This window comes from Procambarus clarkii, chromosome 29, assembly GCF_040958095.1.
Source record: "Procambarus clarkii isolate CNS0578487 chromosome 29, FALCON_Pclarkii_2.0, whole genome shotgun sequence".
Classification (NCBI taxonomy): Eukaryota; Metazoa; Arthropoda; class Malacostraca; order Decapoda; family Cambaridae; genus Procambarus; species Procambarus clarkii.
In genome coordinates, this window is record NC_091178.1 from 21,479,994 (window position 1) to 21,493,055 (window position 13,062).

Genomic DNA, 13,062 nt, shown 5'->3' on the forward strand with positions numbered 1-13,062 from the left:
AATTTAACTTCTTAATTACAGAACAAAATGTAATCTTGTACTCTTCTAGTAATCTGCTCACTCGTGAGCATGTGTGGATGAATGGTATGTGATTGTGGTGTGTGTGTGTGTGTGTGTGTGTGTGTGTGTGTGTGTGTGTGTGTGTGTGTGTGTGTGTGTGTGTGTGTGTGTGTGTGTGTGTGTGTGTGTGTGTTTCTGCATGTGTTTATGAGTGCAGCAAACAATTCTCTGGTCTTAAAACATGTAAAACAAAATCATGTATCTTCCACACACAGCAGTTCAAACTCACAGGAAGACAGTGATCCGGGAGAAGAGCCATCGCCTTCGTAAGCATAATTCCTCAGGTGGTCCCCTGCGGGAGGGATACTGTCGGTACCTCTCTTACCGCCGACGCCGTTCTGCTTCCCCTTCTCCAACGTCGTTACTCCGGATTTCCGGCCTCCACGCTCAACGTCCGGGACCAACACTGAGGACCCGCTCCGTCTCTGGAGCTCCATGCTGCTGGTCTCAGAGGCGGCGTCCACCTGCAGCACATCTACGCCTGCCCAATATTATTAAATGAAATAAACAAAACATTCTCAGAAAAAAACTTACATAAGCTGACAAGATAAAGATATAAATACAGTTCTCTCCAAGGGCAAGCGATTTATACACAGAGATCCGAATAGCATATGAAAGCTGAAACTATAAAGATACTTAATCACTTGTGAATGGTATTGAAGGGCTCCTCTGATGCCTACCGGGATGAAGCCATTCGCTGGCTTTGATCAAGTACTTAATGCAACTCAAGAGGCCACTGACCTGGTAGGTTAAGGTTTCTGATTCAGGCTGGCAGTGGGAAGGGCCACCTACCTGCTTTGTTGGGGTTCTTGGTCCAGGATGGTAGGAAGAGGGCCACATACCTGCTATGTTGGGTTTCTGGTCAAGGCTGGTAGGGGGACGACAACATACCTGCTATGTTGGGGTTCTTGGTCCAGGCTGGTAGGAGGAGGGCTACATACCTGCTATATTGGGTTTCTGGTCAATGCTGGTAATAGGACGGCCACATACCTGCTATGTTGGGGATCTTGGTCTAAGCTGGTAGGGGAGAGGACCACATACCTGCTATGTTGAGGTTATTGGTCCATGCTGGTAGGGAGAGGGCCACATACCTGCTATGTTGGGGTTCTTGGTCCAGGCTGGTAGGGTGGGGGGAGGGCCACATACCTGCTATGTTGGGGTTCTTGGTCCAGGCTGGTAGGGGGGGGGGGGAAGGCCACATACCTGCTATGTTGGGGTTCTTTGTCCAGGCTGGTAGGGGGGGGGAGGGCCACATACCTGCTATGTTGGGGTTCTTGGTCCAGGCTGGTAGGGGGGGGGGGGAAGGCCACATACCTGCTATGTTGGGGTTCTTGGTCCAGGCTGGTAGGGGGGGGGGAGGGCCACATACCTGCTATGTTGGGGTTCTTGGTCCAGGCTGGTAGGGGGGGGGAGGGTTACATACCTGCTATGTTGGGGTTCTTGGTCCAGGCTGGTAGGGGGGGGGGAGGGCCACATACCTGCTATGTTGGGGTTCTTGGTCCAGGCTGGTAGGGGGGGAGGAGGGCCACATACCTGCTATGTTGGGGTTCTTGGTCCAGGCTGGTAGGGGGGGGGAGGGCCACATACCTGCTATGTTGGGGTTCTTGGTCCTGGCTGGTAGGGGGGGGGGAGGGTCACATACCTGCTATGTTGGGGTTCTTGGTCCAGGCTGGTAGTGGGGGGGGGAAGGCCACATACCTGCTATGTTGGGGTTCTTGGTCCAGGCTGGTAGGGGGGGAGGGCCACATACCTGCTATGTTGGGGTTCTTGGTCCAGGCAGGCTGACCGTTGGCTTTGGGCGGCGTCAACAGTTGCAGCTCCAGCAGGTTGGGCGTGTTGTTGCAGGGCGGGGAAACCTGTTGATCACAGCTGACGGCGTCTTCCTTGTTGTCAGCGGCGCCTCTGCGCAGCGCAGAGCGGCGGTGGTGCTGATGCAGCAGAAAGGCGCAGATCAGCACTGTTTTGGGAGGAGCACGTGATGAGCTCAAGGTTTAGTAGTCTAGTGATGTGACCTATACTGACAGTCTAATGATGTGGCCCACACTGACAGTCTAGTGATGTGACCCACACTGACAGTCTAATGATGTGGCCCACACTGACAGTCTAGTGATGTGACCCACACTGACAGTCTAATGATGTGGCCCACACTGACAGTCTAGTGATGTGGCCCACACTGACAGTCTAGTGATGTGGCCCACACTGACAGTCTAGTGATGTGACCTACACTGACAGCCTAGTGATGTGGCCTACACTGACAGTCTAATGATGTGGCCCACACTGACAGTCTAGTGATGTGACCTACACTGACAGCCTAGTGATGTGGCCTACACTGACAGTCTAATGATGTGGCCCACACTGACAGTCTAGTGATGTGGCCCACACTGACAGTCTAGTGATGTGACCTACACTGACAGCCTAGTGATGTGGCCTACACTGACAGTCTAATGATGTGGCCCACACTGACAGTCTAGTTATGTGGCCCACACTGACAGTCTAGTGATGTGACCTACACTGACAGCCTAGTGATGTGGCCTACACTGACAGTCTAATGATGTGGCCCACACTGACAGTCTAATGATGTGACCCACACTGACAGTCTAATGATGTGGCCTACTCTGACAGTCTAGTGATGTGACCTACACCGACAGTCTACTAATGTGACCAACACTAACAGTCTAATGATGTGACCTGCACTGACAGTTTAGTGATGTGACCGACACTGGGCGTCTAGTGATGTGTCCAACACTGACAGTCTAGAGATGTAGCCCACACTGATAGTCTAGTGATGTGACCCACACTGACAGTCTAATGATGTGACCTACACTGACAGTAGTCTAATGATGTGACCTACACTGACAGTAGTCTAATGATGTGACCTACACTGACAGTAGTCTAATGATGTGACCTACACTGACAGTAGTCTAATGATGTGACCTACACTGACAGTAGTCTAATGATGTGACCTACACTGACAGTAGTCTAATGATGTGACCTACACTGACAGTAGTCTAATGATGTGACCAACAGTGACAGTAGTCTAATGATGTGACCCACACTGACAGTAGTCTAATGATGTGACCTACACTGACAGTAGTCTAATGATGTGACCTACACTGACAGTAGTCTAATGATGTGACCTACACTGACAGTAGTCTAATGATGTGACCTACACTGACAGTAGTCTAATGATGTAGACTATTATCAACATATCAGTAAAATATCAGCTGAATAATGATGAATATTACATTATGAGAAGTTTTATCATATAGATTATTATATAGGGATTCGAATTAAAAAAAATATTGTTTAAAATTTTTCTGTGTTTTATATTACTTTTTAAAATAATATAAAACAAAACTTTTAGTTGTGTGTTTTTATCGCCCATATTCCGCTGGAATGATTGAGCGGGACGAGCCCTGGAAACGCAGATGCGAATCCTGGTCTGGTCATAGAGTTCTTTGTCATTTATTGGCATTGGGACCATTCAACCTTTCTCACTCTTGTAGGCTCAGCGCCACAAGAGCATGCCCTGGGATTTGATGAAAAAATTTACTCACGATGGGGCCTCGTAGCCTGGTGGATAGCGCGCAGGACTCGTAATTCTGTGGCGCGGGTTCGATTCCCGCACGAGGCAGAAACAAATGGGCAAAGTTTCTTTCACCCTAAATGCCCCTGTTACCTAGCAGTAAATAGGTACCTGGGAGTTAGTCAGCTGTCACGGGCTGCTTCCTGGGGGTGGAGGCCTGGTCGAGGACCGGGCCGCGGGGACACTAAAGCCCCGAAATCATCTCAAGATAACCTCAAGATAACGACACATTTCTTTCTTAGTGACCTTCTTTGGGGAATTCCTTGTACTCTGCGATCTTTTTTTATCTGTTGGTCTGATGAAGACACCGTCTTTGACATATGCCTAAGACTTTTTAGAGTGAAATCTTGCAGGAACTCGAAGGCTTCTGACTCCTTATATAACGCTGTGACAACTTGTTTCATAAGCCCAAATTTTATGTGCAGTGGTGGGATTAGTATCTTCTGGGGATCCTCCCTGGCTCCCAACTGGCTTTGTTCTTCCCCACAGAGAACTTTATCTCCTATGGACAGTCACTTGGTAATACCTCTTTGGAGATAAATCAGAAACGTGACCTGTTTGAAGGTTCCGATGACGTCCCAGCCGGACTTAAAGACGTCCAGCAATCACTAAAGCAAAGTTTAAGAAATAATAGCAATTTCCAATAATATGAGACATAAGCAATTACAAAATAAACTACTCAACATAAAAACAATTGTCACACATTGTTAAAGACGTGGACTGCTGCACATCACCAAAGCAGCATTAACAGAGTGAACTTAACAGGTCGATATACTCACGCAGGAGAAATGTGCACCAGACGACAATGGTCACCAGGATCCCGAGCGGCAGTTTTAGTGAAGTCTCCCCCACGTCTGGCAGGTGACAGTGTTGTCCGCTGAACCCCGCCGGACACGCACACATGAAGCCTTCACAGAGAACGGAATACCATTAGAAGAGGATAACTTAAAAGAAAGAAAAAAATCTAAACGTCTCATTATTAGGTGGAACAGAATTTCACTCATGAACATTAGAAACGAAGTAGTGGTAAATTCCAAGTCAATTATAGAAGATGAATAAGATGAATAGACAGTCCAAGTTAGTTGGAAGAGTAGACAATGCAAATCAGGTGGATGAATAGGCATTCGAGGAGAAATGGGATAAGACCAAGTTAGTTGGATATGCAATCTGTCAGGTGGATGAATAAGCAGTCCAAATCAGGTGTATGGGCCCACAAGAGAGGGGTCCATATAAGAGGGGGCCCACATGGGAGGGGCCCCCACAAGGGAGGGGCCCCACAAAGGAGCGGCACCTGAGGAAGAGGCCTAGAAGAGAGGGGCCCAAGGGGGAGGGGCCGATGAGAGAGGGACCCACAAGGGAGAGTCCAACAGGGGAGGGGCCCACACGGGACGGCGTCACAAGGGACGGGCCCCAAAAGAGTGGGTCCGACAAGGGAGGGGCCACACAAGGGAGAGGCCTCCACAAGGTGGGGCCCCTCAAGGGAAGGGACCCACAAGGAAAGGGCCCTACAAGAAAAAGCCATATAAGGAAGAGGCCCCCCACAAGGTAGAGCCCTATAGGGGAAGATCCCGACAAGGAAAGTCCCTCAAGAGAGGGGCCACACAAGGGAGAGGGCCCCCACAAGGCAGGGCCCCTCAAGGGAAGGGACCCACAAGGAAAGGGCCCAACAAGGAAAAGCCCTATAAGGGAGAGGCCCCCCACAAGGTAGAGCCCTATAGGGGAAGATCCCGACAAGGAAAGTCCCTCAACGGAGGGGCCCCACAAGGGAGGGCCCCACAAGGTAAAGCCCCACAAGAGAGGGGCCCAACAAGGGAGGACCCTACAAGGGAAGGCCCTACAAGGGAGAGGCCCTACAAGAGAGGGGCACACAAGGGAGGGGCCCCACAAGGGTCCCTCCCTACAAGGTGGTGGGGAGGGTGTAGAGGGTGGTGTAGCGAGGGTGGGGGCCCCTCCCTACAAGGAAGGGGCCCACAAGAAAGGGGCCCCACATGGGAGGGGGCCTCCACACGGGAGGGCCCCACAAGACCCACAAGAGAAGGACTTACAAGGGATGGGACCCACAAGGTCCCCATAAAGAAAGGGCCCTACAAGGGAGGGGGCCCCACAAGGGAGGGACCCACAAGGACGACTCACCTGGCTGGGTGTTGAAGCAGGTGCCTCCGTTAAGACAAGGACGCCTCACCTGGCTGGGTGTTGAAGCAGGTGCCTCCGTTAAGACAAGGACGCCTCACCTGGCTGGGTGTTGAAGCAGGTGCCTCCGTTAAGACAAGGACGCCTCACCTGGCTGGGTGTTGAAGCAGGTGCCTCCGTTAAGACAAGGACGCCTCACCTAGCTGGGTGTTGAAGCAGGTGCCTCCGTTAAGACAAGGACGCCTCACCTGGCTGGGTGTTGAAGCAGGTGCCTCCGTTAAGACATGGACGCCTCACCTGGCTGGGTGTTGAAGCAGGTGCCTCCGTTAAGACAAGGACGCCTCACCTGGCTGGGTGTTGAAGCAGGTGCCTCCGTTAAGACAAGGACGCCTCACCTGGCTGGGTGTTGAAGCAGGTGCCTCCGTTAAGACAAGGACGCCTCACCTGGCTGGGTGTTGAAGCAGGTGCCTCCGTTAAGACAAGGACGCCTCACCTGGCTGGGAGTTGAAGCAGGTGCCTCCGTTAAAACAAGGACGCCTCACCTGGCTGGGTGTTGAAGCAGGTGCCTCCGTTAAGACAAGGACGCCTCACCTGGCTGGGTGTTGAAGCAGGTGCCTCCGTTAAGACAAGGACGCCTCACCTGGCTGGGTGTTGAAGCAGGTGCCTCCGTTAAGACAAGGACGCCTCACCTGGCTGGGTGTTGAAGCAGGTGCCTCCGTTAAGACAAGGACGCCACACACACTCGTCCTCGTCCTCACACGTCTCCTTACTACTGCTCAGCGCCCGGCCCTCACCACACCTGTGACATCCACACCTGTCACTACCAGCCCCTCACCACACCTTTCACTACCATCCCCTCACCACACCTATGACGACCACACCTGTCACTACCAGCCCCTCACCACACCTGTCACTACCAGCCCCTCACTACACCTGTCACTACCATCCCCTCACCACACCTATCGCTACCAGCCCATCGCCACACCTGTGACGATCACACCTGTCACTACCAGCCCCTCACCACACCTGTGATGATCACACATGTCACTAAAAGCCCCTCACCACACCTGTGATGACCACACCTGTCACTACCAGCCTCTCACCACACCTCTGACGACCACACCTGTCACTACCAGCCCCTCACCACACCTGTCACTACCAACCCTTCACCACACCTGCGATGACCACACCTGTCACTACCAGATCCGCACCATACCTGTGATAACCACACCTGTCACTACCAGCCTCTCACCACACCTGTGATGACCACACCTGTCACTACCAGCCCCTAACCACACCTGTTATGACCACACCTGTCACTACCAACCTCTCACCATACCTGTGATGACCACACCCGTCACTACTAGCCCCTCACCACACCTGTGATTACCACATATGTCACAACCAACTTCTCACCACAAATGTGATGACGAAAACTCTCACTACCAGTCCCTCACCACACAAGTGATGACCACAACTCTCACTACCAGCCCCTCAACAAACATGTGATGACCACACCTGTCACTACCAGCCCCTCACCACACCTGTGATGAACAAACCTGTCACTACCAGCCCCCCACCACACGTGTGATGACCACACCTGTCACTACTAGTCCCCTCACCACACCTGTGATGATCACACCTGTCACTACCAGCCCATAACCACACCTGTGATGACCACACCTGTCACTACCAGCCCTTAACCACACCTGTGATGACCACACCTGTCATAACCAGCCTCTCACCAAACCTGTGATGACCACACCTGTCATTACCAGCCCCCTCCACACCTATGATGACCACACCTGTCATTACCTGCCCCACACCACACCTGTGATAACCACACCTGTCACTACCAGCCCCTCACCACAACTGTGATGACCAAACCTGTCACTACAAGCCCCTCACCAAACCTGTGATGTCCACACCTGTCACTACCAGTTTCTAATTTTATATCTAAATATGGAAATATGTTAGTAATTATACATCCATATTTTAAGTGTAAAACACATCAGAGGCCGTTCATTAAATCAACATTTAAGACCTCTAATAGAGATTACATGTTAACTAAATAATAATTAATCCGTGTTAAGAGTGGACAGTGGGAGGACAAAAGTTGTATAAGGCTCCCAACTTGCCCGAGATTTAGAATAGAACAATAATTTGTGTAACAATTGGTATCTGATTATAGAAATATGCGTCCAGAGCAGCAATCTGTTATTCCGGGGAATTACAATGGAGGACAACAATAATTTATGAGACTAACGTTTTACGAAAACAGCAATTAAAGAGAAGAACAATTCAAGAGAACAACAAAAAAGTATGTTATTAGGAAAGTTTAAAACTGATTGCGATGGACACCAGAGAATTGTTGTGTACAGACCCGCAATGGTAGGACCTCCAGGTGTCGACGCAGGAGAGCGGGGGCCTGCAGGAGACGTTGGCACAGGCAAGAGGACCACCACACCCTTGCTCGACGCCCTGGAACACGCTGACCTGACCCCAAGCTGTACTGTTGATCGCTGGCGGTAGTGGTATCCTCCGCCCGGAGATCCTCAGGTCGTCCATACAGCCTATAGTGGTAATGGTCAGGAGTAATATTATATTTATATCTCACTCCCTCATATTTATATATAAATATATATACTCAACATACCCAGTTTAACACGAACCATTGTGATAGTCTCTGTGTATGCTGAACACGTTGACTCCAGCATACTCGGGCGAGCCTCCCACATGGACGCCCTCCTGTCCGTCCACCTGCAGCAGCTGGCGTCCCTCCAGCACCACCGAGGCGTTGTACAGGTCCCCGTCGCCGTCGTCAGCCGTCAGGAAGACCGCAGAGCCGTACCTGCCAGGGACACACCTCTTACTGACCTACAAGGCCCGCTCACATTTTCTCTTTTGTGTGAACAAATTAGTTTAAAAGGCAAATTGGGAAAATTAAGTAAAGATAAAGTAACAAAATTCCAATAATTTAGTGACAGAGTTACAAGGACAGTATTACAGGGACACTATTACAGGGACAGTATTACAGGGATAGTATTACAGGCACAGTATTACAGAGCATATTGTTGTTAGTATTACAGTGATGTAATGCAAGCTCTGCAATGTTAATGTTAAAGCAGTAGAATAACAATGCCCGTGAAACATTAATACATTGATAAAATGCAAATATTACGTCATTAGTTTTAGAGGAATACAGAGTGCCTGTATTACAATGATACAATGCTTGCATTACAGTGATACAATGAATGAATGAATTACAGTGATACAAAGCCTGTATTACTGTGATACAATATCAGTATTACAGTGATACAGTGCCAGGATTGCAGTGACTGAAATAGTGTACCAATGTTACAGCGCTAGTGGAACAGGTGTCAATGTTACAGTGGTAAGATGTAACATCAGTAATTGTATGCATCACTAGAGGGATAGAGAGGCAATAAGAGAGCGCGTGTACCTTGCAGCAAGGAGAGAGTGCCAGCGGCCGTCAGCGAGGGCGGCCCGGGAGAGACAGAGGGAGGTGGTGGGTCGCGGGTGGAGACGCAGCACCACACACACGCGGCCGCCCACCATTTCCACCGCCCACATGTCCCGCCCATGTTGTGACGTCATCACCACCAGTTTTCCTCCTCTCCTCCGCGTCCTGAACCTGCGGCAGCAACACATGTTACCACCTGTGTACGTGGGACGCTAGACACTCCTACCACCTGGGTACGTGGGACACGAGACACTCCTGCCACCTGTGTACGTGGGGCACGAGACACTACTTCCACCTGTGTACGTGGGGCACGATACACTCCTGCCACCTGTGTACGTGGGGCACGATACACTCCTACCACCTGTGTACGTGGGGCATGAGACACTCCTACCACCTGTGTACGTGGGGCACGAGACACTCCTGTCACTTGTGTACGTGGGGCACGATACACTCCTACCACCTGTGTACGTGGGGCACGATACACTCCTACCACCTGTGTACGTGGGGCACAAGACACTACTTCCACCTGTGTACGTGGGGCACGAGACACTCCTACCACCTGTGTACGTGGGGCACGAGACACTCCTGCCACCTGTGTACGTGGGGCACGAGACACTCCTGTCAATGTGTACGTGGGGCACGATACACTCCTACCACCTGTGTACGTGGGGCACGATACACTCCTACCACCTGTGTACGTGGGGCACGATACACTCCTACCACCTGTGTACGTGGGGCACGAGGCACTCCTACCACCTATGTACGTGGGTCGACCGATGCTGACCTTTGATTACATGTCGCTTATTAGGGTCAAATACTCGCCATGTGAGCGATACAGGAAGCATTACCGAAGTATATTAGGGTATGAGATATATCAGGGCACCAGAACTATACCCCTCTCCCAGGATGTCCGTGTTCCGTGTGCAAGTTACAGGGGTAACGATCTATTTCCAGTAGACAATGATAAATCCATGGATGGGATTATAGGTAATATGTTATTATAGCTGACGTGTTAGGTCATTTCACACACATGATATCTGACCACACTGAGGTACCACACACCTGAGAGAGGTGCCACACACCTGAGAGAGGTGCCACATACCTGAGAGAGGTACCACATACCTGAGAGAGGTGCCACACACCTGAGAGAGGTGCCACTTACCTGAGGGAGATGGTGGTGGTGTAGCCGAGGGGCGTGAAGGAGAGGGCCAGCTTCACGTAACTGTTGTGGAGGAAAGTAGTGGGCGTGGTGGGCGTGGCACAGCTTGGCCCCGCCCACCCCGGCAGGCACTCACACCGCAGGGAGCCAGGCGACCCCTGGCACCTGCAGAGAGAAATTGAGATGAAGAGGGAATTAGGAGCAAATGGAGAGAGAGGAGAAAGAACGAGGAGACAGGGGGGGAAGAACAGTGGAGAGAGCACAGGTGATAGATATAAATGAAGGACGTGAAATAAAATTAGGGATAATGAGAGAGAGAGAGAAGAGGGGAGATAGAGAGGCAGACAGGATGCCGAGACTCTGAAGAAGAGGGGAGAGGAGAGATACACTCGAGATGAGAGGATGAGAGTTAGTGATAAAGGAAGTGTCTAGTATAAATCGCAAGAGATCGGAACACAAACACTGACACACACACATTAATCATCGTTAGCATAATAATGTGCACAATAAGTACCGGGAGAGATCAATTGAGTCTTGTACATTGCAGTCGAAGTTACACTTCATTTAGGTAATATACATTAACTCCCTAATTTGCATACTCACCTCAGTACCGACAGTGAGGTATTCAGGAACAATCACAACCATATCCCCCCTCTCTCTCTCTCTCTCTCTCTCTCTCTCTCTCTCTCTCTCTCTCTCTCTCTCTCTCTCTCTCTCTCTCTTTTGCCTCTTGCCTCTTGACCTTTCTTATCCAGAGCGTTTGTCAATTATTTCTTTCCCTTTAGCTCTTGACAGTCAGCTGGGCCGCTCTGGAACGTGATTTAAGAAAAAAAACTATACTCCTAAATTCGAATTTTTCTCTCCAGCACGTTTCACTAGGGAAATCAGAAATGCATTTCAGATTGTCAGAAATCAGCCTGACTCTCTTTTGGACATTTTAGGTACTTTAACTCTCCCGAGAGTGGGAGGTAAGGAGAGCAAACACAATCATCGGTGTTCGTCAGAGGTTACATGGTCGGGATACGAGAGGGAGCAGGAGTGGAAAGGGTAGAGGGAGGGACAGGATGGGAGAGGTGAGGTAAGGGAGGATGATGGGGAGGGGTATGGAAGCTGGGGGAGTAGAGTAGACAGAGCTGGGGGAGGGTGGAAGGCTGTACAAGACACGAGAAACCTTAATGATAATATAATTAACCTCGCCCCTGAAATACTGGATGACAGTCCTGAAAGAGGGGGGAACATTTCCCCAGCGAGTGGTTTCAAATGTAATTTTGATTTTACCCTAAAATGCACATCCGAAATAATTATATACAACACGTTAATCGCTCATAATATCTGGCTCGAATATTTTTACAGACACAGTTATAATACACACGCATATCAGTTAACATGTAGGCTAATTATAAAGCTTCTCTACCAATTAAATTGCTTCCGCAGTTAAAAAAAATACTCTGCTATAATTAAAATTATTTGACATAATATTTGTTGTAAGATTAATACCAGAGGTAATACCGAGTCAGACAATGTTAACACTATCGCATTATTTCTATTGTGATTCAAGATAATTCTAGAGGGTGCTGCTGTTGTTGATGTTCTTTAACAACGATATATTTTCGTTATAAGAAGTGAGTGAATGTCACATCGTCACATTTGTCTGTGTTGTTGCTTCCTTCACTCGACCTGTCCGCACAACGGCAAATACCCTCCGACATGTAAGCGTCCCACGCAGTGTCAGCCCCTAACTCTGGTCAGTTGTACTCCTTCCACACAGAGTACAGCCTGGCATCTACCCTGGACGTTTCGTGTTCAACCAGTGTTCCTAAACAGATAGTGTGACCATAGTGGAACACGCTATAAGGATCCGATAAACCAGAATCCATTGGTTAATCCCCCAGGAGACTTAAGGTAAGCGGACATCAGGATTCCGAAGTATAGCCAAACTTCTACACAAGATAAATAAGTATATTATCCATATCTTTTAGTAAGAATGTTTGTCGGTTTGTCCGAAGTTAAAGGCCTCACGCTTGGGGCTAGCCTCAACCAGGTTTTCACATGGACTCTGCACTAGGGCCCCGATACCTGGAATTTCAAATTCATCAAGATTGGTAAAAAAAAAAACGCTGTCACTGGCCAGTAACAATTTTTGGAGACGGAGCTTACAGTTGTTACCCTCAACATATTTAAAACTGCAGAGATAACACAACTTCATAAAGGAGGAAATAAAGTAGAAGCAAACAATTACAGACTGATGGAACTAGCATCACACTTTATACAAATCTTAGGAAGAATGCTAAAATCACAAATGAGAAAGGTCACGAAGTACACGATCGCAGATCACAGATAGATTTGGACCTAAAGGGCATAGAACAAGGCACCCTTGCCTTTCTCTGTTGTTACACCACTGGGACATTGTTTTAGGTACCATCAAAGAAAAGCAAAACGCTGTTGAATATTCGCACATTTCTTGAAAGCTTTCAAATCTGGCCATGGTGTTATTACGCAATAAATGCTCGCAAAAGATATAACTGACAAAGAAAGAAGATGGATCTTAAATTTCCAAACAAATACAGCCCAGTGTGTAATAATCAACAAGGTGAAATCCGCATCATCCGCCGTGAAAAGATCAGATCCCTGGAGTCCTCGAGG

General features: G+C 49.3%; 1 protein-coding gene across 1 annotated transcript in view; it reads right to left on the reverse strand.

Annotated features, from left to right (window-relative positions):
• The window catches only part of LOC123751855 (putative neural-cadherin 2), a 157,245-nt gene that overhangs the window by 1,240 nt on the left and 142,943 nt on the right, over positions 1-13,062 (reverse strand). Inside the window, exons 14-21 of the mRNA XM_069333074.1 lie at positions 10,423-10,584; positions 9,240-9,431; positions 8,449-8,627; positions 8,160-8,349; positions 6,466-6,575; positions 4,426-4,554; positions 1,811-2,017; positions 290-541 (exon numbers count right to left, since the gene is read on the reverse strand). Of these exons, the coding sequence (XP_069189175.1) occupies positions 290-541; positions 1,811-2,017; positions 4,426-4,554; positions 6,466-6,575; positions 8,160-8,349; positions 8,449-8,627; positions 9,240-9,431; positions 10,423-10,584 (1,421 nt within the window). The remainder of the gene's footprint in view (positions 1-289; positions 542-1,810; positions 2,018-4,425; positions 4,555-6,465; positions 6,576-8,159; positions 8,350-8,448; positions 8,628-9,239; positions 9,432-10,422; positions 10,585-13,062) is intronic.